Genomic DNA, 26,734 nt, shown 5'->3' on the forward strand with positions numbered 1-26,734 from the left:
TGCTCCCACATTTAAACTGGACATCAAAAGCAACAGCTGCCTTAAATTTGGAAGTAGTGGCTGTATGCAAAGAAGCCTTACAACATCGATTTGCAGTGGACTACCTCCCTCCTCAACATCATAAACACTGTTCCAAGTTTGGAGGCCTGTGTTGGTCCAACATAACTGACTGATCCGCTAGTGTCACTACAACATTCAACATCTCTAGGACTTGATGCATCAAGTGAAACAAGCTACTGGTGGTGCCTGGTGAGCTGTGGTTCAGTGCCCTGGCAGGAGGGGTTGAACATTTAAATCAAAACAGTATTGTAGGGATATGTTTATTCCTTTTCCAATATGTTTTTATTACACACCTCTGTAAATTACCCTCTCTCACACTGTCAGCCCCAGCAGTAGCAGTCTCTTGAGCAAAGGGGGCCAAATGGGGAGGAATGGGTTAAAAGTGGAAGATTAGCAAGGAGGATAGTCAACACGCGCAAGCTGGCAAAACACAGTCTGGAAAGTAGGCATAAAGGAAAATATCAGTCATACTTACTGTTTATCCTTCGGGTGTTTGACAAGTAGAACATTTGTGTATAGCTAACATAGGTAGTGGGGCTCTAATAAACATGTTTGGGCTCCCTGCTTTACTAAGGAGAAGATCAAAGCACAGTAGTAAACTACACCTCAACAGGGATAAACAGTAGGCTTGGAATTCTTTAGCATGGACCAAACTCAGTGATTTTAGAACTTGTTAGGAGTAGGAATAACCCAGACCAGGTAATTGCAGTTTTCTGATAGCCCTGCAGAGACAAAGTTTGTCAGGAGAGAGAGTAGCTGCTTGCTTTTCATCTCTTCCCTTCTTGTCTCCCAGCTGAGAGCAGCAGTGGCTTCGCAGTAGAGCAGAAACTACCACACAAACATTGCAGATGGGGAAAGAAGCTGAGAGACCCAGGAAGGCTCTTCTTGGGTCCCCATCTCTCACCTATCACCAACTCCACCCTTTAAGCAGCACAGGAGAAAGCGGAAAAACACAAATTGGGTGCTATTCCTAAACTGATGTTTTAGGGTTAATACTAGGATAGGTAATGACTTCAGTACCTCAGAGACCAACATCTGTTGCAAGGTACAAAGAAAGTCATTTGAGGACATGTATAAGTATATGGTAATTTTATTTATTTAGGTGGAGAGAGAGGTTTTTTTGTGCTTACTGCTGGACTGACATAATTCAAGGAAGAAATAGGGGAACAGCGCTGTTAAAATATTTCCTTGGGAGACTGAAACAAGACAGGTCCAAAGGACAGAAATTGCTTTTATTAAAAACATTCTAAAAGGTTATTTATAAAATACATTTCATTATCTGCACTTGGAAACAATTCAGGAATATACTAATGGTGAGGCATCTTAGACTTTCAGAATTTCAACTCACAATACAAGCTTTAACTGTACAAATTTGTCATACACATAATGCCACAGGCAACCGTATTCAAGATTTCCAGGAGAGGTTGTAGAAGGATTTCAGCCTTCAAACATCAATTTATTTAAACAAAGACTTTTGATAAGCAGTACGTCTGCATAGCTGGAAATGCCCACTTAGTGCAGCATCCTGCTCATCTTTAAAATACAATGGTTTGTGCCAAAATACAGTAGTAAGATCAAAGGCAAAAAATTAATAAATAAGGTTGCATTGGGAGATAGCTGATGTACAGTAGCTTTTCTACTTAAATCTGTAGAGAAAACTGAAAGAATAAATACCCTGTTGTGAATTTTTTATCTTTATTTACAAATGAACAACTCGCCTTTCCCTTACAACTCCCAGATTAAAACTGGAGATTTTTAACCTCCTCCAGACTGAAGGAGTATGCTAAATAAAATAGTACTTCATTTATTTGTATTGTTTAAACAGTCTAAGGTTAACTCCCTCATTTCTGCCTAACTTGTCCCAAAACTGCAAAAAGCTTTTAATAGTTTAGCTCAGGTGCAGTGTGGTTTTATTGTAATCTGTTTTATTGCACTGTGTAAAATAAGCAGACCTGCATTAAACAAACAAACAAAAAACAACCTGAAGTCCTACAAAAATTCCACTACATTTTGAGATGAATTTGCAGGAGGGCAGAAAAAAGGCCACAATGACTCCAACTACTCTGGAAAATAGATTGAATATACAGAAATATAAATGCAAGGCAACTGCATGTGAGAACTATACTGTGTATTTGCATCCACCCATAGCTTCACTGAAAAGACTTCCTTCAACTCAGGAACTTACCTTAATTTAGCTATTCACCTTAGTCCCTTACCTCCCTCACTTTTATAAACGTGCAACATTTTATTTGAATATATTATCACATTTTACTAGAATTCCCATCTAGATGGGAAGACAGAGTCACTTTCAAAAGGTACAAAAGGAGGAAAAAAAGGCATCAGAAAAGTCACTTTAGTTTTCAACTCAGTGAAATTAAACATCCGTATTTTGGGAATCTTCGTCAAGTTAAACAGCACCCGTGGAATGGCTGCACAAAACTAAAATCCAATTTCAGAGGTTTTTAATAGGATTACTTCAAAGACATGTCTAGACTACAGCTATGCAAACAGCTGCATCAGCACAATTGAGAAGGCAGTGCCATAGATCTGGTCTACTGCCAGGAGAATAATAGGCCTATTTTAACATGGTCAGAGTTTAAACTATAGATCTAAGCCCACACTTTATGTCTTGGCACGCTTATCGAAGTTATTTTTTGGAGCATACAAGAAAATGCTCAAAATCATCTGTTACTAGAGCTTACCTGATTAAGACTGCACGGATGGATGAAGAGAAGTCTTAGCTAAATGTCTTCACTGTAGAGTTCTAAACAGATAGAAAACCCTTTGGCCCATTAATTAATGTTTTAACTTTCCATAAAAAAGCTAAACTTCACAATTTTTTTTTCAATTGTATCATTCTTCTCTCCTCATATTTGCTAGATAGGTGAGTGGCAAAATATTTGCCTAAAATGAAGTCCAAAGAAGCGTTACCTCAAATCCTGAGTTACAGGCTCTGCTTCCTTCTCAGATGAACAGCTACCATCTCTAAATCTATGCTGAGTTTAGAGCGGCGATATGACACAGCTTAAAGCAGAGATTCTAGCTAAAAAGTAAGACAAAGTTGGATGAGTTTTCATCAACTAGAGGAATGAGACTTCATCCAAGCAGTTCATTCTGTCCTGCACTTCTTCCCCTAAAAACAGTAGAGCTGGGGGGAAGATGTCATCCAGAATGTTTCAGGAAGTTAGCCATTGTAGACACACTAAGCAACTCCACATTAGCAAGAGCTAAATTTCTTAATATGTTTTGACTCAAACATGAGACAGTAATTTGCCGCGTGGTCTTTGTAAAACTAGTATGCTGTTATGAACAGCAGAAGATTCAACGGAATGCATAAATCTCATTCAAGCTGCAGTATGCCTTTTAGAAAGGTTTTTCAATGCTTAAATGACTCATTTTAATAAATAAATTTTAGTTCAACACTGCTAGTGCTATGTGCATTAACACTGCTTCACATTCTTCCAAGTAAAATGTATTTGACACAGGAACATCCATACTACAATGCTGTATTATTTCTAGCCTTTGGTCACGCTCCCTTTATATTTAATTTTTAAACACTCTTCCAGATTTGCTAATAAAATTTAGCAAAAGAATGTGAGAGCATCATCTTTAGGATTTTCATTCTATATCCAATCTAGAAGCAAACACAACTTCAAAGACAACTTCAGAACTTCAAAAATCCCTCGTACCTTTAAGGTAACATTTAACTCAAATAGATTACAAAAAGAAAAAAAAATATTATATGGCAAAGGTTAGGCTCCACTGACAGTCATCTGAATATGCACCATCAGAGTATGCTTTTGGAGAGATGGGATGCAATGGGAAAGAGTTTATCTTTAATTAAAATTAGTCTTTCGTAAATGCTTATTGGGAATTTCTATAGCGCTTACTTGGAGAGGCCAGGACCCACCAACAATTCCTGCTTGGATAGCTACACCCATTACAACTGCAAGATCAGGGTCTACAGAGGTGTTGGGTTCCTTTCCAAAGAAATCCCGAATAACTTCACGTATTTTAGGAATCCGAGTGGAGCCCCCAACTAACACAATTTCATCCACTTCCTCTTTGTGTAGGTGGCCTTCCTTCAACACCTGCTCAATGGGAACAAGAATCTTCTTAAAAAGGTCCTCGTTCAACATCTCAAATAGTTTCCTAGAAATTTCTCTTTCAAACACAACTTTGACAAAGTTGTTTTCTCCATCTGAAGCATCTCCAAGATTTTTCAAGTCTTTTCTTTTCTGAGAAGGCTTGCTGTTACGAAAAGTATTTGGCTTCACCTCACTTTCAGGAAGTTCTTTTGTAAGCTTCCTTTCTGGCATGGTCAACGACACCCTTAATGTAGATGCCTCATGAACAGTCAAATTTAATTTAACTGCTTCCACAGCCTGTCTGAGGCGATGTATTTCTTCTTTTCTTGATGGCAGAGAACCATATACTTGATTGAGTTGATCATATAAATGCTGCATCAACCTCTGATTAAAATCCTGTCCTCCGAGTTTGTTGTTCCCTAAAACATCAGAATAGAGTGCATCAGACATCACCTTTGAAACTTCAGAAAGCAGCACGCATCTTCTCTTTACTGGGAGATAGAACTTGAGGTCCAGAACAATGATACTAGGACCGTGAGCACAGGACAAGAGCTAATACAACTAGGAAAACAGACATAATTATCATCCACTAAAAAGGACACGATTGACTGTAACTGATTTTTTTTCTACAGACAAAAATAAATAACAAGAAAAAATCTGTAGCTGGTGGCATGTCACTGAAGTGCAATAACTCACAGCAAATTATTTTCCCAGCTAAAATTCCCAGAAAATTTACATTTCTCTCTGCCCAGAATGACTTTTCTGTTAGTACTACCAGAGCGCAGCTTTATTGGAATTACTGTTTTAACGTTTTCAAGTCATTCAATGGTTTCATCCATTCACAAGAAAAAGTTACATGCTATTGAAATACACAGAAATACCCTAAAAAAGCAGAAGAAAGCGAGTAAATGCAAGTAGTGAAGTTCAAGTTCTATTAACAAGTATGTCTTACATTAGCCTTCAGAGAGAGTAGTATTCTGTATTCTCAATTACTTCTAGAAGATTATTCTTGCACCATGTTTCCAAAACCTCTCAAATAATTGCTCATGGTTTCCATTAAAGAGATTTAAAAGTGGCCTGCCAGTTTTCATCTGTGTTGAATAGTACTCTCAAAGTTTGCACCTGTCTGCTATGAGTGAAAAAAGGAATTCACTTAACAGACATCCATCTAAATAAATCAGAATGAAGTGGCAGAGCATTTCCTGCTGTTCCACTCTTACTGGACATCAAACACTGCTCATTCAAGATGATGCTAAAAGTAGCATGGCATCTCAGATCTATCGAAATCTGGGTCATCTGCAAAGCAGTTGTGTATTTGCTCCAATTTTACTAAATGTTGCTGCCTAAACTCCCTGCCTAGTGATGAATCACTGTGGTATATATGTATTAAAAAAACCTTAATTCTGGGTTAGTGGAATGCAGTTACCAAACCCCATGCAACTGCAGTGGAGCCAAATGCAAGACAAGGAGGTTCTAAAGCACTCAGCTTTAGTAAACTGATTTGGTAAAAACTCTCAGCTCAAACAAAGGTAATAGAAAGCTTTAGAACAAAGGATCTTCTATAAGCAGCAGCACTTACACTATTAAAAATCAACAGCCTCGGATAAAATTGAACCACAGTTTGTAACTCTGAGTCAGTTTAAAACTGAATTTCTCTTAACTGGTGAAACAAATTGCAAACCTGGTTGTGTATGAAAGGCAGTTACGAACACTTCATTGTGAGACTGGTATGTTTTAAATAACGTCCCCAATGGTGATTTGAGGTGCATCTTTCCCACTGCTCCTTCAGAAAAGTAAAGCATTTTTCTCACCTGCCATGGCTCGTGTGAGGAACATCCCTCCCTGCTTGTTCAGCAGGGACACATCCAAAGTTCCTCCACCCAAATCTACCACCAGAACATTAAACACATCAGCTTTGTGGAGTCCATAAGCCATAGCCGCAGCTGTGGGCTCATTGATTACTCGCAAGATTTCTAGCCCTAAAAAAAGAGCAAAGCAATAGTCGCACACACTTCCAAAAACTGTATTTCTCACACTGTAACAACATTTACCGTTAGTTATTTTGAACTAACCTTAAGTGAATTGTCAGCTACAAGGAAATAGTTCATCAAGTATTATTGCTTAGAAAATTATTTTCCTTACTTAAGCCTGAAGTAATACCACTTCAGTGTCAGGATGAAGGCACGAATTGTGACCTACACAAATATGTTTTCCTGTGAGACCCCTTGCTAAGTAGATTCCACATCCTACTTGTGTTTTAATCATTGCCTAAGTGTGCACTGTATGTTCTCTCTACTTGCAGACGACCAAAAGAACTACCTTCCTTAGACTAAGAGTCAATGTCTTCTAGCTACCTATGTTTGCCTTAGTCTTCTGCATCTGTTGGTACCCAGGAGTTCTCTGCTGTTCTTCACAGTTGTTATTAGTCTTAAAGAAAAATCCATTCTAAGGCTTTCTATCCTCCCTAGACTTTACCACTAGTGAAATAAATGTAAAGATAATTTAAGGCTCCATAGAACAATGCTGGAAATAAAAAAAAAAAAAAAAAAGACAACACCTGCAAGGTTAGCGGCCTTAATGGTGGCATTCCGTTGCCTTTCATCAAACTCTGCTGGCACAGAGATGACTGCCTTCAAAATGGGCACACCAAGATGGTCTTCTGCCATTCTCTTCAGTTTGAGTAGCAGCTGAGAGCCGATGTACTCCGGAGTTACGCGAAAGGTTTCATTAGTTGTCACAGAAAATTCAGCGGATCCATCGTTGTTGAAAATCTAGGAGGAAAAGCAACACAACTCATAGGTAAGTTGTCTTTTTCTTACATTCTCTTCCCTGCTACCACCAAGTGTTAGATTCACATAGTGCTTGTTTATTCTGGGAAAGATAGGGATGTACTTTTTCCACTTTGTTAATCACATTTATTCCTTGATTGTAAACAACTGCATAATCAACTTCAATGCTACATGATACAACCACACAATTGAAGATGAAAGTAATGATTTTTAATCATTAAATTAATTCTACTCATAAAGCTTCCCACGGGTTCTTCGTTCTAAAGAAGGTAAATAGGTTGGTATTGGGATAGTTCCTCTTAACAAGAATTCAAAGACCGTTTGCAGTAACTGAAAATGTGTCTCTTTTCAGCAAGTACTGCATCAGGGTAAATGAACAATTTTATATATTTTTTTAAAGCAGTTTTCAAGATCAGTTGCTGGTTAAGTGTGCACTAGAAAAGTGCCAGGGAAAAGTGCACTGGGACAGAAAAGACGTCAACTTTTATACTTTTTTTTTTTTAATATGTATCTCAAAGCAAAATAAAGTTTCAGTAAGGTACAGTTAAAATTCCAAGTTGGAGCTTATGCTGGAATGTACTCTAGAAACACATTTCACAGTAGAGGACAGGAAACTCAGCAGCTCTCATGCTGAAGTACACCACTTCCACCAGCATTTCCTCCTCCTCTCTCTGGGTACATCTCATGGTTTCCAGGCACATCAGATTTAGCCGAATGACTCAGAGTCAGAAGAACTGGTTCTTCAGTACGTATTTCAAGCTTTGTACTGCTTGGAGAGAAGCAAAGATGATACCTGCTCACCTTAAAAGGATACCTGCTACTTTCACTCTTCAGTTCTTCTGAAGTGAAGATTTTCCCAATGAATCTTTTTGCATCATATATAGTGTTCTGAGGGTTTGCATCAGCAAGTTCTAGGCCATCATATCCTACATACACATCTCTGTCCGTGAAAGACACTATACTAGGAATGCTGTTGTGCCCGTTTTCATCCGCAATAACCTTCACCTGCCCTGTTCCAGGAAGGAAGACGCCGACAGAGCAGTAAGTTGTGCCAAGATCAATCCCAATTACTTTTGGTGTAGGCATCGGTAAATATTGTTGCGCTAGATAGCCAGCTAGCAGGAGAGCCAGGATTGCTGAACCTGAAACACAAATTAATAGGTTAATTACTATTTTGGGAATAATTCCACTGAATGACTCTGATAGGAGACCTTGTTAATGAGGTTGTATGAAAGCCACGCAGAAATGACAAGCTCCCAAATCAAGCACACCCTCCAGCTTCACCAGGAGTCTTGGAACAGGGAGACTTAAACACACGCTCACTCTTGCTTCACTCCCAACTCCCTGAGAGCACCCGCCCACAGCCGTGAGTCTTCCCTACGCCTTGAAACAAAGAGGTAAAATAGCTTAAAAACACAGAATCATTTTTCCATTTTACACGTAACCAACATAGGAACAAAACCAACGTGCGAGGATGGTCACGGCTGCGTTTCAACAAACCACTGAGCAGCTTTCTGTCAGCTACTTGTCAGCAACCTGCCGCAGAGCACCGAGCTCTACAAGCATGGGAACACCCCGAAACCATAACGCTAACGGAGCCATCAAGAAAAGCCGCTCCGCGCTGGCAACGCGCACACCAGGCCGCCACACCCCTGCCGCACCCGCCCGCCTTCCTGCCGACCCCAGCGCTGCCCCGACCCCCTCGGCAGCCCGCACGCACCCAGCACCGCCATCTGCCCGGCCATCGCTGCTCGCCGGCTGCAGCGGCACCGGCCAAGGCCGACTGCTGACGGGTCCTTCCGGGCCGCGCCGCGCGGCACGCCGGGAATTGTGGTGCGCAGTTCCCCCCCACCCCGCCAGCGCTCGCAGGCTGCTCGTAAGGAAAAAACTACAGCTCCCAGGAAGCACAAGGACGTGTCGCTTTCCGGCGGGCGCCGGCCAATGGGCTGAGAGGAGAGTCACGCGGCAGCGGGTCGGTAGGGAGGATGCGTGGCGCCTACTTTTGCGCATGCGCAGAAGGCGTCCGGCCGCCTCGCGGTGCTTACTGGGAGCGGTAGTTCTGTTGGTACGGCGCGGCAGCTGCCGGGGACGGCAGCCATCATTGCGACCTGGTGCTTGTGGCGGGGAGGGCCCGCTTCGCCACGCCGCCGTGCGGTGGTGGGCGGGCAGGCAGGCAGGCAGCCCCACGGGCCCTACGCGGGTGTCATCTGAGCCCCAGCCTGGCCAGGGTGTGATGCACGAGGTGCGAAAGGCTGCCAGTTGGGCACAGCCACATCAAAGCACGTCAAAACCGTGAGGCCTTTAGTTACAGTAACTGCTATTTCTTATGGTCAGATGCTTCTTAGTGAAAAATATTTATACACGAATAGCAGATAACAAATAGCACATGGAAGAAAACTTGGGCTAACTTCTGTCGCACTTGCCGTCTCCAGTGCCTCTAGTTCTCCTAGTAAGGAATGGAAAGATGCATAACCCAAAATTGCTCCCGGGAGCTTACTTCTTTCAAAGCTTCTGTGTACAAAAAGTGACACCCCTTTAACTTAATAATGAATGTATGCATCCTCTGTTGTTAATGTAATTATGGTGATATGGGTCATTCTCTGCATGAAAGTGAAAAGTCCTCGGTAAGGGGAGAGAAAGTTAAGCCACCTTAATGACCTATCATATAACTGATTTTCTTGTTATGTATCTAACTTGTTTTCCAGACATTGGTGTTGAATACTTCCATCGTGTCTCTTTAAATGGCAGCATTGTACAAGTGGCCATTCTAAAGCTGACTGAGTGTAGAAGAGCTTGTATCATAGAATCACAAAATCATTAAAGTTGGAAAAGGCCACTCAGATCACCTAGTCCAACCACCAACCCATCACACCGTGCCCACTTACCATGTCCCTCAGTGCCACATTCACTTGGTTCTTGAACACCTCCAGGGACAGCGACTGTACCACCTCTCTGGGCAACCTGTGCCAATGGTTGTTTATGGCAGTTCTTCACCCATGTAACTGAAGAGCTGGCACTTTTTATTTTATACAACTGTCAGTGGATGGTAAGCACTTAAAAAAAAAAAAAACAACAGATTTTATAGTGACATATATTTATACATATAGCGAAACAGTGAAAACAGGGAATATGATTAAATTGGAGTTTGCTGAAATTTTTATATTTGATAGTCACCACATGCTTTAGTACATATGGATCCCATCGAAATCTCAGACTTCTGAAGACAAACATGCAGGAATGCTTTAAGAATACTGTGACGGAACCTTATTTGGAGATTTTATCCTTTCTGAAGCACTGGCCAGGCTCTGTTTTAATCCTTGAGGTTAAGACTCTGAAAGGCACTGGGATCACTCAGTGAGGTGCATGCTGAAGGAGAGAATTCACATGCCCTCTCCTATACTGCTTCTGTTCCATCTCCTCAAAATAAAGCTGCGTCATAAATGCAGCACATCAGCCAAGGCCTCCCTGCCTGACTCTGGCTCCCAGGAGGCCTGCCCGCTCCCTACAGAATTACACAGCACAGGACACCTGCCTGGGAGTCAAACCAAGGAGAGCATTGCTGCTCACTGCAGCAACTGCACATCACACCAGACTCTTCTTCAGGAGCCACCTTCCTCTTTGTGTCTGTTTTTGACTTTTGACTCATTGAAGCCTGTATCCACCCAGTTTTCTCTGTGATCCTTTGAAGGCAACATTTGTTCTTCAGCACCCGAACTCAAATGAGGTCCCAAAGTACCTATTTTTAATCCCACATCTCCATGATGTCCCAGGGTCTGCTTCTGGCTAATCCATCACCTACAGAAAGATGATTCCTCTTGCATCTGCAGAATAGGCAGAAATAATCCTAGTGAGCTTGCATTTTTTTTCTGCGGCATTACCAGAGTGTCTTCTGGATGGAGTTCTTAGTGTCAGTGGTGTTGAAGCCACTTCTTTTATTTACCCTCACACCATTCTCATTTTCTTCCCTTACCTGAGGGCATGCTGACTTCAGGGTTTCTTAAGAAAAGTTTGATTTTACACAGAACAATTTTTTTTTTTTTTCCCACTTTTCATTGGTCCAGAGGAAGAGGCTTATTTAGTTGGGAAGGGAAGACTGTGGGCAGTTCCTGCCCCTCTGACTGCCTACTGAGGAACACAAGTGTGGTTAGGAGCAGACACTGGAAGGTAAGTCTTTTTTTCCTGAAATGATGTGTTTTAGCCACAACACTGTAATGGCAGGCAAGGCCCATACTGCAGTGTTTAGCACTCACCCATAGGTGGGCAATACAAGCTCAGACCCACACACCTCAATTCTGGTAGATCAGGGCCTCTGGTGTCTGGCACAACTGTCACTGAACACTTTCTGGTATCTTTGCTGATTTGGCTGTTTGTGCTGGCTGTGCAGCACTGATAAACCCTTGGGGACAGCACACCAGGCTATCAACGTTACCTGCCACTGATGCGAGCAGAAGGTAGGCATGTGACCTACCTCTGGGGGTCCGGGCCAAGAGCCTAGTTATGCTTATTAGTGCATCTACTCACTCTGGTAGTAAGCTTTTTAAAACATTTCAAAAGGTTTGGAGGGATTAATTTCCTTCAACGGGATAATGTTTTCTCCTGGTGCTGTAACAGGTGGAGGTAAACATGTTTATGTCTACAAATAGCTTAAGGGAGAGAATTGTTCTTACAATGTAAGAGCAGAGGCTGGTTTTAAAACACACTCCTATCAGATAGGAACTAGTATCTGCAGGAAAAAACTGTTACACTGGGGAGTACCCATGAAAACATAGACCTATGATGTGTTAAACACAGTTCAAGCGTTTGCTGAATCAAATAAAGCTTTTTTTTCATTTCTGGAATGCTTTGCATCGGCTGTATTCCTGCACTCTGAGAAAAGGGAACCAAGTTTGCAAAGCATCCTCTCTTCTGCACAGAACAGGGCTTCCTCTTCCTAGGGTAGACTCAGTGAGTGCTTTCTGCACCATGTCAGCCATTTCCAAAACATTGTCCAAAATCAAAACACAGAATACCAGACTATGGTCAAAAGCAGAGTTTGCTCCCAGCAACGCGGTTTAAACAAACAGTGTGCCCCTGTGCAGGAGCAGCATGAGAGGGATTGGAATCCACTTCCCAAGTGGAGGGTGTGGTCAATGTCTCCTTGAGAAAAGAGACAATTTACTTAAGTGCTATAATCTGAAATCTCATGTTTAGTTTTTAAATCGGTACAGGTGAGTTCTTAGCCTTGGTGCAATCAGATCACCAAAATTACAGAAATGCAGAGAACTGTCTCCTCTACATTATTAAAACGTTGACCTTCTCCTGCTGTATCTGACTGGGGAAGGGAAGGATTTCATCAGTGTCCAATCTTCGTCTGTGACAGACAGTTCAATGTCAGGCAGTTGGAAGAAAAGTATAACCTTCAATTGAGATGCAAAAGTTTCCATTTAAATTCCCGAGTACAGCTTAAAGATTTCTTGCTCCCACTGCCTGGCTGTTGTGAAGGTGTGCAGGGAATCCTTAATTAGTCAGAAACCGGCTCTCCAGCTGGAGGCACTGCACGCTGCTGCAGGGCTGCTCAGAGATTCATAGCCAAAAGCAGGAATGAGACGCTGGCGTCAAGCTTCCAGCAGATGTCCCTGCTATGCAGGATTGCTTTTTATTTTTAAGGGTAACCTGCAGATTCATATGAAGCATATTAACCTTTTGCAATCGTTATCCAAATTCTTGTAAAGGCATAAGTCATGAAAATGGTGTCTCATTTTTCAATGCAGTTTGTTTAATTCTCTTAACATCTCCATTTCCCTGAAGCCTTGTGAAATCATTTTGAAGTTAACAATGAAATTTTTATTTCCTCTCTCATGAATACAGTTGCAGTCATAGCATAACCCAGAAGCGTTTCAGGAAAAAAAGTCTGCAGACAGAATGGGATTTTCACTGGTCTCTCTCCCACCTCTCTACTTGAATTTCTGTTGGTCTACACACTGATGACAGCTTGCTGTGATGTCAAAAAAAAAAAAACAAAAACAACAACAACAACAACAAAAACCCTCTATTTAAGAGATGAAATAAGTTTGGCGTTTATTGGCCCGATGACTGGGAGCTTCTGTTTTGCTTCACTGCAGTGCCATTCATGAGATGTTGCAAGGCCAAGAGCTGAATGCAGCTATGAGATTAGCTGCTCCTTCCCCATCCACCAGCAGCCTGCCTTGGTGGGCCTGAATCTTGGATTAAATTTGTTCCTGGGTCTGGAGCACATCATTCAGCTTCTGCTCAGCTAAGGTGTCCCATGTAGAAGCAGAGACAGCCATACCACAGAAACTGTGTGACAGGAAAAATCGATCACTTGTATGATGTTTTGGTGGAAACAATGTGCTGCAAATCACAACCTGGAGCACAGGAATGAGGATATGATTGGGAGTCTCATCATCTGCTTGAATCATGAGAGTGATAATGATAATGAACAAGAGTCCTAGCAGTCTCCCAGGAGGACATTTTCTCATTTGCATTGTGGTGTGTATATGAAATCCATAGAGATGTCAGTCAGATGTATCAATTTTATCTATTGGGCATGACAACAAAAGGATGAACAGAGGAATGCACTCAGATATAGCTACTTTAACACTCAGCTCCCCAGGCCAAGTTTAAGAGGTTTTGCAGTATGTTTAGACAGAGAAAAGTCCTTCTTTTCTGTTTGTGGGGTACTGATGCTGATGTCTCGGAATATTTATTTTATGGTGATTCTGTTCTTTTCCTGAAGGTATCACCTAGAGTACATCAGTGAGTTTATACATGGCATAAGAACATTTGGGCCTTTCTGGTGAATCACTGGCACAGGCAATCTATTTTATTTAACACTTAGAAAAAGTATTTTCAAAGGTACTCTAGGAGCAACTGTGCTATGTCATACCTATTTTCACAGAAGAGATATTCCATGACCTAAATTATTTCTAATCTAGGTATGCAAGAGAAACAGTAAGAAATAGAATAGAAAAGGTTGTTCTTCACACAGTGTGAAGTGGAGGAACACAGAAACTGACTATACAACTCCAGAACAGACAATGAGCGTGGAGACCAAGTATGGTTTGAAACAACATGTATCAAACACTACTCAAGGCAGGTCCCTACAGAATCAACCTTCTTCCATTCCTATAAGGAAAGGGACTTGTATCAAGGGTAGCCAGCAAAAGATCTAGTGGGTCAGAAGTGTCCTCATTTATACATTGCTCTTTGGAGAGAGTGGTAATGGCATTTCCTAATTGTCTTTTGAGTACAGGAACTAAAGTTGGCATTATTTTCTGAATGTCCAGCATACTTCATTGTAACCAATACATAGTTCAAATATGACTAAGTTGTCAGCAAGCTCATATGGTGTTATACAAACTCAGTCTGGTTTTATTTCCGATTGTACCATGTGGAACCAATAGCACTTGACAGCGTATCCCACAATGCCTCTTATGTACTCTAGTCTATCTGAAATGGGGAAAGAAATTTTGAAAGCACCCAAAAAGAAAACAGGCTCATCAGCCTGAGTCAAGGTCCTTAATGTTGCTTCATACCTTCCCAGCACCTCTAGTCAATTGACGTCTGCTTTGCATGAGTCTTTGCCTATGCTAAGGCTTACAACGTACCTGCAGGGTTCTTAAACCTATTTCTGACAACGCTGATGGAATCATTCCGACATTAGTCAGATTACTCTTACAAGACAAGCAAAGATGTTAGCCACGGCATGTCTTCTTTTCTCAGCATCATTCCCCCACACACTGTCATGTGAGTAGCAAGTGTCTGTTTAGCCTGGAGAAGAGTTTGTTGGAAGCAGATACTGTAAAGTTAGAGCCATTCTAGAAAAAGAGTGCTTTGCTGCTGAAAATGATCCATCCACCAAAGCAGAAATGAGCCTCTCTGTGCAATCACAATAAAATAATAGCCCCACGCCAGCTCTCTCTCTCTTTCTTGAATGATTGTGCTGTGTATAGGTCTGCTGGACTGCATCAATACCTTCTTACAGCCAATAATTCATCCTCATGCTTTTGGCTCAGTCCCGCTGCTCAGATATGCAAGAGCATGCTTCTGCCCATTTGAAAAATCAGCTGCTGTGTATGCACACACCAGCGCCGTAGTAGACTTTACAAGATACGTGCAATCTGCGTGCCAGCATGTCTGTGGGCACTGAGCCCTTAAGCTTCAGAATTTTTTTTGCAGAATACAAAGTAGTGTTAAAAATGTAACTGTATGTTTATGTTATCATTCTAAGAAACATTTTGATTATGTGCAAACAGTCTGATTGGGCGAGGAGGGTCTGTTTTTCTTTTTTTTTGCTCTTTTTAGCGCCTAGCAAAAAGGGACCTGGGGCTGTCAGCATGCCTAGGTGCTCCCACAGTACCAGTAATAAGAATTAAACAGTAGAGTGAGGGAGACAGAGGGATTTTGCAATCTCAGAAGAATGTAATAGAAGTATATTAATTTCCACTGAATTGTTGGGCAGAGAATGCTTCTCTTCGTATATCTGGACAAGCTCCAAATATTTCTAGTCTCAGTATAATAGCTCATTTCTTGCTGTCAGTCAGTCCCAAAGTGAACAGCTGACGAATGTTGATTCTTTCAGATTTTCCCTTTCCTAAGGACCTTGACAGCTTCTGCTGCAGGAAAAAACAAACTTATTTCATTTTCTCCTTACCTGTTACCTCCCCCAGTAGCTGTCTTCTCTCTCACAAGGAGACACAGATTCAGTTTGTATCAAGCAACATCAATTCCTTAGCCTGAGTTCACTACAAGGGATCCAAGGAATAATACAATGTGCTATCTGTCCTCTCTCTGCTGCGTGCTACAGCAACCAAATTCCATGCTTTCATTTCAAAAGTAGTTAGGTTTGACAGGAAAAGTGTAGGGTACGTATAGATATGTAATGATGCAGTACTCAAAAAAAATGTAGTTAGATGGCAGCTACAAATCTACAGTACCTGCAGTAGCTGTACTGGTAGGTACTGTAGGTATATCAGCAAAATAAAACAAAAGCAAATGGTAAAGAAAGGTACTGCGAGTTCAGTGATAATAAATAGTCTGCACTGAAAGATCTGCATCCGAATCCTTGTTGCTATTTCATTCATTTAAAGCAGAACAGGAGTTGCATATCATATATCATCCTGTGCGTGCACAGTCAGTAACATGCAGCTTTTTGAAGTTGTATTAAGTATTTTTGCTGAATCCAGGGGAAATATGGCACGTCCAGATAGTTCCAAAGAGTACATGACTAGGAGCCAAATAGTCAAGCCTCTTTGGTAATTTAATTTCCTACGGTAGATCTTCCATAAAATAACACTGAACTGACTGTTACCTGCAGTCACTGGAGGCTGGTGATTCATTGCCATTCCATTTCTTCCTTCTGACTTCTGTATGTGAGTACGGATGTTATGGATTAGCCTTCTTCTGTGTGACTGGTTTATATATTTCAGTTCAGTTCATCAAGGCAAGCAAAGCACATTTACTTTTTTCTGGAATGTTCATTAGGCAAAAGCTTCACTAGCTTAAACCTTTCCCCAGTTCTCAGAAGAGCTCTATTTTTTTTTTTTTTTTAAGTGCCGGTTGATAGATTTTAACTGAATTTTGTGATCAACAGTTAGGAGCAGAACTCTTCCTGTAAAAGGCTGTCCTGAGAAAAATGCAGTTTTGTTTACAGCCTATGATAATCGTAATGAGATAATTCATGGAGGGTCTGTCAGGAAAACCAGCTTAGCATCTCTATGCCATTTTTAAACAACATATATCATCTGTCTACTTTTTCTCTCTCTCTTTTTTTTTTTTTTTTTAATCAAAGCATGATGCTTTTCTGGTCCTGCTCTGGAGGACAGCGAAGGCAACAGAAAAAAAAGGAACAGTTTTCTTTTTATGCACAAGTTCAGGGAAGGGATTTCTTCTGGGAAACAGAACTGCACCTCTGCTCCTCCTGCTGCTGGTTTCCGTCCAGCTCAGCCTCTGCACCCTCCCTAGTGCTTTGTGCTGCCAGCAGCTTTCCGGCTCGCTGAGCACGGGGAGCCCTATGCACGCAATGAGCTGATTCACCTGCTTGCCCTTCTGAGGGAGCACCGCACCCTCAGTAACACTCTGCCTGGCTCCTTTTGGAGCACTTTATTATTCAGCAGTTAACCACCCCTTTACAAATCCATCTATGCAACAATATTTTAGAGCTTGACAAAATTCTAGAAGTCAGGATCAGGAAGAAAGTTGTTCATGGTGAAGAAAAAAGACTGTACTTGTTGGATAGTACTTTAACCACCGCTAATGCCTTTCTACATCTGTTTCCCAACTCTTCTTTTATTAATATAGAATAAATGGTCTCAATCTGACTTTACATTTAAGTTATTCTATGTGACTATAATATTCTGCTTTTCTATCTGAACGGGCGCTCTTCCGTGTGAATGGTAAAATGGATAGAAGATCGCAGACATTAGAGGAGGAAAATCTGTATTAGACTGGAGTCCATCATCCTGCAAGGGTCTGCTACAGTACCATGAAAGAGGCTGTATCAGATATTAAACTGATATTAATATAGAAGCATTTTACATTATCTGAAATTAAAATGAGAGAGCAGCCTGGGAATTGATTTTTCACTGGTGTAGCAGTCCTCTGAGCAAGAGGTAGTGCCCAGACTGTTACCAGAAGTGGGCTGCCAGGTGAGCTGGTGCTGCTTGTGCCTGTCCAGCCTCAGCCCTGGTGCCTGGGGCTGCCATCCCCCTGGGTGGCTCCCACATCACCCCATGTTTTTGCTGGACAAGTGGGAAGGGGCATATTCTGTCCTTAGGACTTGGTCTAAAATCTGTCAGAGGCAGAGGGAGTGGAACTTCGATTTCTGAGCAAGGTTCACTGCTTCAGTGGGTGTCATTTCCCCCTGAAAAGCTCTGCTCTGGCCCCACAGCCCTGCAGGCAGCATGGGGCAGCTGCAGGTGGTAAGTCCTGCTTGGTCTCTAAAGGTTTGCTGGGAGAATGAAAAATCCCATGGCATTTTTGCAGATGAATGGACATAAACCTTTCAGCATCCTGGCTAGATTCAAAATTAAATTGACGTTTTCTGCTTAATTCGAATTTCTCATGCATTTTAATTGATGCAGCTTTAACTAATTCCTTGCTTCTCCCAGAAGAAGGCTGAAGACGGCTTTGAAACAGCCCTTCAACTGTTCCCTTTCTTCCTCTCCCTCCTAGATGTCAGGCAAAACAGAGTATTTAACAGTATTTTAAATGTGTATTGCTCTTTATGACAGTTACGGAAACTGGCATCATAGAACTATCCTTTTTCATAACTATTTTCTGTAGATTTTTTTCATCGGAATATGAAACCATGGAAAATAAGTGCTTTTACTGATGGAGTTAGAATTACGAGACAAGAAGTATCCTTAGTGAAGCACTTCACACTCTCAGAACATTTTTTTTTCTCTCAAAATACTTGCAGCAGAAGTACATTACACCTGGTGCCCTGGTTTCATTTCTGCATGCTGTCTTCTCAGAGGTTTCACATAGCTTACAAATGGAAAGTCTGGCTACACGGCATACATTTGCTGCTGATGGGCATAAATAGAGGGTATGCTAACAAAAATACTACATTTCTTCTCAATGCACTATAAATTTCCAGTGCTGAGTAAATACTAAACACAGTGGATGAGATATCCTGTTACTAAGGCAACCAACTTCCGTGTTATCTTTAAATATATATATACTCCCTGTGCTATTCAATAAAAAAAAAAGTACCTGTCAAGACCTAGTGAACTGAATTCTTGATGAGGGCTGTCTTGTGTAAGACTAAATGTTGTGGATGCCTCAGACTGGTCTTCCAGATTGACAGTAAGAGTAATTATAAACAGTGATGACTTTCAAGTTGCAGTGTTGGCCAACTTGTACAAAATAGGTATTAGGACTAACTTTTCTAGGGCCTTTGTATGCTATATGTACCTTCCAAGAATTTATGTATTTTAGTGTTTTGTAGCACCTCCTGAGGCAGCTCTTTTGCTCATCACATTGGATAGGCCAACCTATTCCTCAAGAATGGTAATTCTTATTTATAATGATCAAAACAAGAGAATTCCCAGCTGCATGGGTTATAATGAGCAATCTGTAAACCTTGCTGTTTATTTTTATTTCCATGTACATATTATTAACATTAGAACGCATCACATAATAAGCAAGTGTGCATAACTGCTCCAAAAGAGTAACTATACTACTTACACAGTAGTTCTCATGTTCACCCTCTCCCTTTTACCCTAAGAGAAGTGTCTGTCCCTTCTTTCACATCATTCCATAATGCCAGGAGGTCCTTATCCATGTCCCTCAATGGGTTCCTCTCTTTTCATGGCTTGAGTCCAAGTAATTTCAGCTTTTTCTAACATCTCAGTGGTGACACCATTATGTCTCCATTTTTAGATAATGCCAGTGATGCATCAAAACTGAGAAGAATCCTTGCTCCTGGTGAATCTGTTCTTAAAGAAATTTTCCTTACCCCATTTCTTTCTCATCCTTTTCAGATGTTTCCCTTGTGTGGTCATAAAGGCAGTGTTGTAATTAGGGAAACCCTTCATTCCAAGCACAATTGATGCAGTTCTTTGGCCCACTATCTCCCAACAGGGATAATAGTATTTTATGACCCTTCAGTCCAAAAGTTAAATATGTTTTAAGCAACGTGATCAAACCCAATACTTAACCGCAATGTAAATGTATTCTGTCTCATGCAGCCCTTTCCTTGCTCACCCACAGATGCTGGAGGAGAACACCCTCCCCTTTGAGGCCTCTGTCCATCTGCAGTTCCCCAGCAGCCCTCAGGCTGTACTTCTCTCTTTTCATCAAAAGGGAGACGTACAAAAATCTTGCTCTCAAAATCTACAGGAAACATGGATTACACATGCATGGAAATGTGGTTTTTTGTAACAAGAGGCCAAATCCTCAGACGTCTCTTCTACAGACATTTGTGCATCCTGTAAGAAAAAGAAAGGCCTGATCCCAATAAGGAATGTTTTTCTAAATTAATAATAATTTAAAAAACCCCTCAAGTCTGAGATACATTAAAATTTAAGGTGATGTTTGAGTATGTACTGTGGGTCAGGCTCTGGTGCTTTAAGGCATGTTGAGTACTGTTTTACTTGCAAGCAGTTCCATTAATTTCAGTGACCCAGTTATGGAGTGAGACACCACTCAGCGAGAGAAAAGATGTTAAAAATCAGCCCACAGTATTTGATGGTAATTTGATTTCTGTACTGCCTACCAGACCCAGTCACCCCGTTCCGCTTTCACCACAGTGCAGCATCTCTTTCATAGATGCTGACATCTCTAGACGGCTGTCAGCCTTTGTGATGAAGAATATTAGAATAACACTGTATCTGTTTCAATAAAGCCCATATGCATCCATTCATGAGCAGGATATTCTTTCAATGATTCTTGTAAAATTCCATGGCATTTTTAAGTTTCATATTCAGGTTTCTGTGACTATGGTAACTTCTGTGCATTTACATATTGTAGGCTGTGCAGCCGCAAAGTTGCATAGGAGATAATTGATTTTCTCCCTCAAGGAATTTGGTGCTCCACTTCAGAGATTGTCCTTTGGATTATCGACTCCTTATTATTAGTCATTTGCAAAATTATTGCCATGGCTATGAGGTTCGCAGACCTGTCAGACTTCTGTCTGCTTTTCCTCAGGGTTTGCTCCTTGACCAGGAATGTTTTAATCCTCTTATACTTGTTAGAAATAAAGCTAGCTGGCTCTGCTGGCACTTTCTCCCATAAGGCTGACATTTCAAATCAGTTTTTTATCAACACATGCTTCTTGCTTGCCTTTGCGATAGCCTCAAAAATGTTGCAAAGAGCTTGGTCAGTGATGACAACCTCTGCAGAGCACTGACCTACAGCAAGGAGAGGACCCTTTTCAAATGACTCCTGCATATTAGCAAATAAGTAGTTTGTGCTTGTACTTGGCTACGCTGTCGCCATTTTCAGTGTTTCCTGGTTGGGCTATCAGTTTGTTTATAATACCTCCATCCCCATTTTTATTTTTTTCTGTTTCAAATGAATTTATAACTCCAGCATAAACCCTGTTTATAATACCTCCATCCCCATTTTTATTTTTTTCTGTTTCAGATGAATTTATAACTCCAGCATAAACCCTCACTCTAGGCTAAATAGTGCATAAACTGCCTGCCTGCAATTAATTGAATTATTTACTCCAAAGTATCAAAATGATTAGAATAGCCTTTGAAGATCCAGTGGAATGGGTGTGTGTTTTTGTTTTGGACAGGACGGTCTTTTAATGACAAAGAGTGAAATTCATGTTTTATAAATATTTCACCAAACATCTTGATAGCCATTTACCTCCTAAAGCATATTTGTTTCTTATGTTGATTTTCACAGCATTTAAGACTTCACAGAAGTGGTAGCAGTCATGCAAATGTAATAGAGTATCTGAGTTTAAGGTACTGCTATTTCCCTATGTTTTCATGTTGTTTTCATAGCAAGAAAGTGCTGTTTATCAGTGCAGTCTCTGCAGTTTTCAAACACCACAGGTAGCAATTGGAGTGACTCAGTGCTTCCATTAATGTGTTTGGTTTCCTCTTTTGTGCCTTTGATGATTTCTGGCTTACAGTTAAGGTAATCGTCGAGTGGGAAGGATCTGGTTTTCATTTTGCAGTTTTATCTCACCAAGGCAGAGGGCTGAAGATGGTGGAGCTACTGCAATATCTCCCATGGCAGTAGTCTATTACTTTCCACGTTGTATGTTCTTTTGTTTGCAATCAAGCTCCAGCTACTACTGGAGGTACTGCTGGAGCTACTAGTGGTCCCCTACTGAGCTTGTCATCCTCTGGAGAAATAACAGAAGAATTGGGATCCAAAAATGCAGTGACAATTTTAGTGTCATTGTTTTGATAGCACTAGAGAAGGATTGATATGAAGGCATGGTGTTTTGGGACAAAACAAAAAGTGCTGTGACTATCAAGAACTCATTCTTACTTGTATAATATCAGCAGTAGTCATGCATATGCACGTGTGTATACATGAACCCCTCATTTTTCTTGGAATGGTTTTCTATTTGTGATGCCACTGCTCATCTGTCTTTGAGGGAGTCCAGAACATCCCTGTGTGCTAGAGAAGGATTCTGAACTTCACTGTTAGTCTTAAACTAGCCATGACAGATGAGTGTCTGTTCTCAGCCTCATATTTCTCTGGTAGTGGCAATTCTGCAGTCTTCTCAGTAAACTTGTTCCATTGCCTAACTTTTCAAATAGTTACAATGTTTTCCTAATATTAAATCTAAATTACTCCTTGCTGCATCTTAAACCAATTAGTTCTTGTTCTGTCCTTGTTCTCTAATGAGAATAATTGGTCTACATCCTTTCTATAACAACGCTTCACATATTTGTAGACAGTAATGCTTCCCCTCAGTCCTCTTTCCTCTAGACTGAACAGGCCCTGTTCTCTCCACCTTTTCTCAGAGGTCTTATTTACTAACCCTTTCATCATTTTTGTTGCTCTCACATGAACTCTCTCCAATTTCTCTGTCTGTTTTAAAATGTGGTGCCCCAAAATGAATGCTGTTCTCCAAATGAGGCCTAGCCAATGCTAAGTAGAGCAGAATAATTATCTTGCTTGTTTAACATGAGATATTCCTGAACATGGCTCTCACCTCCTCTGTGAAAGCTTGGTGATCTTGACTCACGTCCCATTTATCATCCTTTATAACCCCACAGAAAACGGAAGCTCGCTAATGCAACATTTTTACAGCAAAGAAAAATACATTAAGTACTGACTTCCTAATTATAACCTTTTCCAAAGGAGAGGCTCTCCCCTCCCTGCCGATTTACACTGCTGACAACCACAAAGTGGTCCAGGAGACTTTGACATCCCTCATCCCATGGCACAGGTGCTCCTCACCATAAAGCTGTGCCCTCATGCTCCTCCTCCACATGCTTGCATGGGGCCTTAGGCTGCTACTCCTTCCTCTCACATGTCCCCCAAGGCCTCTTTCTACCACTGCTGGCTGCTGTTGATAGAGACCAGTGCTCCTCTGAAGGGCCACAGTGGCCCAGTGCAGTGACAGCTGCCAGCCTTCACCAGGTTTTGCTCACCAAGGAGGTTTCAGCTTGAACAAACTTGCAGGTGTGCATGAGAAGTAAAGTGCATTAAGTGCAACCACATGTTAAGCCAAGGATGGCTGCTGCAAGCCCAGCTCACAGAGTGGTGCCTGGGCAGTGCAGCCGAGGGCCCACTTGCAGCATCAGCCATTCACACAACAACATTTAGTGAGGATTCAGCATTGCTCTTGGGCTGGTTTGTACCCAGCTTGTCATAAACGCAGGATACATCTATGAATTGTACTTAAAAGAAAAAAAGCACATTAAAGAGTAAAAGAATACAGCCTTAGTAATGCAACAATGCTTGCCTCTTTTTCACACTGAAAGGGGAGTTTGCACACTTATGGATGAGGGCTGCTCCAAAAGTAACATTTCCTACTTTACTATGGTGGCCCACGATGTCTAAGGTGGATGTTGGTGGTATGACAGTAGAGGTTGAACCTTCCTGCCAATATTCCATTACATTTTGCTGCTGTGTGACAGATGGCAGCAGAGGGGCAGTCTGACAAAGTGGCATCTGACAAGGAAGCACATCTGAAGCAAAGGTGTGTCATTGAATTCCTCCACGCGATAAATAGCACCCACTGACATTCGCCAACACCTTCTGAACATTGCTGGAGACCAAAGAGTGGATGTAAGCACAGGGAGGTGGTGGGTGGTGCATTTCAGCAGTGTGATAGTGACAGTGGGTCACCTCCACCGGTGAAGATTTTTACAAGTGTGGCATGCAGGCTCTTGTTCATCTCTGGTGAAAATGCATAGCTAATAGCGGTGACTATGTTAAAAAATAGCATTTTGTAGCTGAAAATTTGCTCTATCAAACAGTGTTATTGTAATTTTTGTATCTCTTGTAGTTTCCACAGAAATTAATAGGAGGCATTACTTTTGGAGTGACCTGCATGTCTTAACATGCACCTCCTCACGCTCCTAATTCTATTGGACTGTGATTAGCGCTTTGCTCCACCTAGAGTGTAGGCTTTTAGTTGGGAAATCCAAGGCACACACCTTATGACATTGCTGTTTTTTAGTTCGTTTTCTTCTGGATCATCTGAAGGTTTGGCTTTTGAAAGAGCTCCAGTTCAGCTGCTTGGAGCTGTGCAAGTACTTCCATTCACATGCCAGAAGTCAAGCCTTGTGACTTACCCGTCTGTTTTCCAAGTCCACTGCAGCTGTGGAAGCTTGCAATGAGCAGATGAGAAGAGGTCTGGGGCGGGGCTGGAGAGCTGCAACCCGTATACCAGTGACAGAAATAGCAAGAGGAGGAAGAGCACACTACTGTTTTGAGTCACACTCAGGGAGCGGAGGATGTATTTATCTTTATCTTTATTCTGAAATGGTTATCAAGGCTGTGGTTTTGTTTTGTTTCCATGTCTGTGTTGTGAATGCTTTGCCTAAGCATCATTCCTTATGCTTGTTTGCGCACTTTTGTAGGAAAGATTTGGGAGGAACTGCTCTGGGCTTTGAGGTGCTGCAGCAAGTAGATGCCTCATCCATGGAAGCACCTTTCCAGGACTCCCTCACAGGCAGCAGCTGAGAGGTTACCCCTAGATCCTGCCCCAGTTCTCCCACCAGGGAGGGCTGAGGTGCTGACACCCAGAGAGTTCCCCTGCAGGGAGAAGAAAGCCTGGTATCCTATTGTAATGCCAACTGCCACCATTTTGCTTTGGAGCCTTAACCAAAACGTGGTCTCCTTGCCTTGCAATGTATGCATGTGATGCAGGGACAGCAATGCTTTCCAGGGAGGCTGTGTGACATTAAATGCCTACCAGACTTTGGGGTTGGACCCAGAACCCACTTTGCCTTTGCTGAGCTTGGACTCAGCCCTGGAGATCCCCCGCCTGAAGGCACTGCTGGAGATTACTTCAAGCAAGGCTTACTCTGCTGACACACCAATTCGTCTGCAAATAATTAAAAACTCAGCAAGTGAATCCTGAAGAAATGTTTCATTTTCGGACTTGGAGGGAGGATTCAAGTGGCACTAATCCACCTACCTCCCCATCCCTGCAATCAGCAGAGGTGCTGGGCCAGAGCCTCCACTCTGCTGAGTCTGTGTTGGCCAAGGCAGGGTGTGGCACCCTGGCTTCTTTTCCCTCTGCCTGGCTCTCAGCCTACAGTGCAGCCGCCAGGAGCTACTCTGGCATGCAGCTTTCAGCAGTTCCTCCAAGGCTGTAGCCACAATGAGTACAGGCAGACACTAGTGTGGGCTGGGTGCTTCCCTGTGCCCTTCTTTCTCCTGCTCGTCTCTGCCTGCCCTACCAGTGTGCCCCTCAGAGCGAAAGGGCAAAGAAGCCCGAAAGTACTCATCAGTGCTGACGATCACTCACGCACACAGGTAGCACAACTTCTCTCTTTTACCTCAGCACCTTATAAGCAATGCAGAGAACATGCCCATAGTTTACGAGGCTGGTGCTGAATGTAGCAGCATCATTGACTGCTACATTTTTCCAGATCGGTGCACCAGTATGTTGCTTAATAGACCTCTAGCATAATGTGCAGTAGTACACAGCTCTGTACCTTGGAGCTAAAGCTTAGGAGACAGAAAGAGATGAACAGTACAGTTGTTTTTCATGCTGCACACAGTGAAATTATACAGGAAGTAAGCCACTTCATGAATAGACTAGATACCAGAGGAGTTATTTTTCTCAGATAAATTAAAAAGAGTGATTAAATGCCAGATAGGTAGGTCACGTATGGCAGATACTACAGAAGTGCTTTTCTTACTAGCAAACTGGCCGTATACGTTATCTACTGACTCTGAAATGACTGGGAAAGTGCACTTATAAAAATTGCTACTGCTGATTTATTTCCTGACAGAAGAAATAGAAACGAGGTTTGGTTACACTGCATAGTGCTAAAATACCGTGGCTTGTAAAGAGCGCCTGAACGTGTGAGGACATGATGACTGGGTTGCTCTGCACTTGACTGATGAACTTGCATGGCCCTAGCAAAACCGCATGCATTGAGCAAGGAACCATGAAACACAGACCTGTCTGACTGGACAGTCTGCTGTCTCTTTTGGCTTTTCAGTGCACTGCCATGTATGTATGAGATGCTGAATGCAAATAAACCTGACTGAAGGCAGGAGCAAAGTGTCCCCAAACTTTTCAAATCCAGCATCTCTTTGGCATCTCTTGTTGGCCATGGTCAATACAACTCCTGGGGAATTTCTCTTGCCATCAAAATTCTGACCCTGTTTTGTGCCAGTTGCTACAAGACAGGCATTGAGGCCCTAGAGCATGTCCAGAGAAGGGCAACAAAGCTGTGAGGGGTCTGGAGCACAAGTGTTATGAGGAGCAGCTGAGGAAACTGGAATTGTTCAGTCTGGAGAAAGGGAGGCTCAGGGAGACCTTATCACCCCCTACAGTGACCTGAAAGGAGGTTGTGGTGAGGTGGGGGTTGGTCTCCCAGGTAACAGTGATAGTATGAGAGGTAATGGCTTCGAGTTGCACCAGGAGAGGTTCGGGTTGGATATTAGGAAAAATTTACTATCAGAAAGAGCAGTCAGACACTGGAATGGGCTCCCCAGGGAGGTGGTGGAGTCACCGTCCCTGGTGCTGCTCAAAAAAACATTTGGATGTGGCACTGAGGGACGTGAGTTGATGAGCAGTATTGGTGGTAGGTGGCTGGTTTGACTAGATGATCTTACAGGTTTTTTCCAACCTTAACGATTCCAACCTCTATGATTCTTTTCTGTATCAGTCATAGCATTTAAAGGAGACCA

The 26,734-nt window shown here is 42.1% G+C and overlaps 1 protein-coding gene and 1 long non-coding RNA gene across 2 annotated transcripts; one reads left to right on the forward strand and one right to left on the reverse strand.

Moving 5' to 3' along the window:
• HSPA13 (heat shock protein family A (Hsp70) member 13) lies at positions 1,272-8,773 on the reverse strand. Its single transcript, XM_021403289.1, has 5 exons — positions 8,658-8,773; positions 7,739-8,079; positions 6,706-6,919; positions 5,960-6,127; positions 1,272-4,567 (listed from the first exon to the last, which is right to left on the reverse strand). Exons 1-5 carry the CDS (start codon positions 8,680-8,682, stop codon positions 3,897-3,899), a joined length of 1,419 nt encoding a protein of 472 aa, XP_021258964.1. The 5' UTR covers positions 8,683-8,773; the 3' UTR covers positions 1,272-3,896.
• On the forward strand, positions 8,971-15,047 carry LOC110401811. The gene is made up of 3 exons (XR_002440626.1): positions 8,971-9,179; positions 10,999-11,101; positions 12,785-15,047. It is a non-coding gene; the product is annotated as an uncharacterized LOC110401811 (long non-coding RNA).

This window comes from Numida meleagris, chromosome 1, assembly GCF_002078875.1.
Source record: "Numida meleagris isolate 19003 breed g44 Domestic line chromosome 1, NumMel1.0, whole genome shotgun sequence".
In the NCBI taxonomy this organism is placed as follows: domain Eukaryota; kingdom Metazoa; phylum Chordata; class Aves; order Galliformes; family Numididae; genus Numida; species Numida meleagris.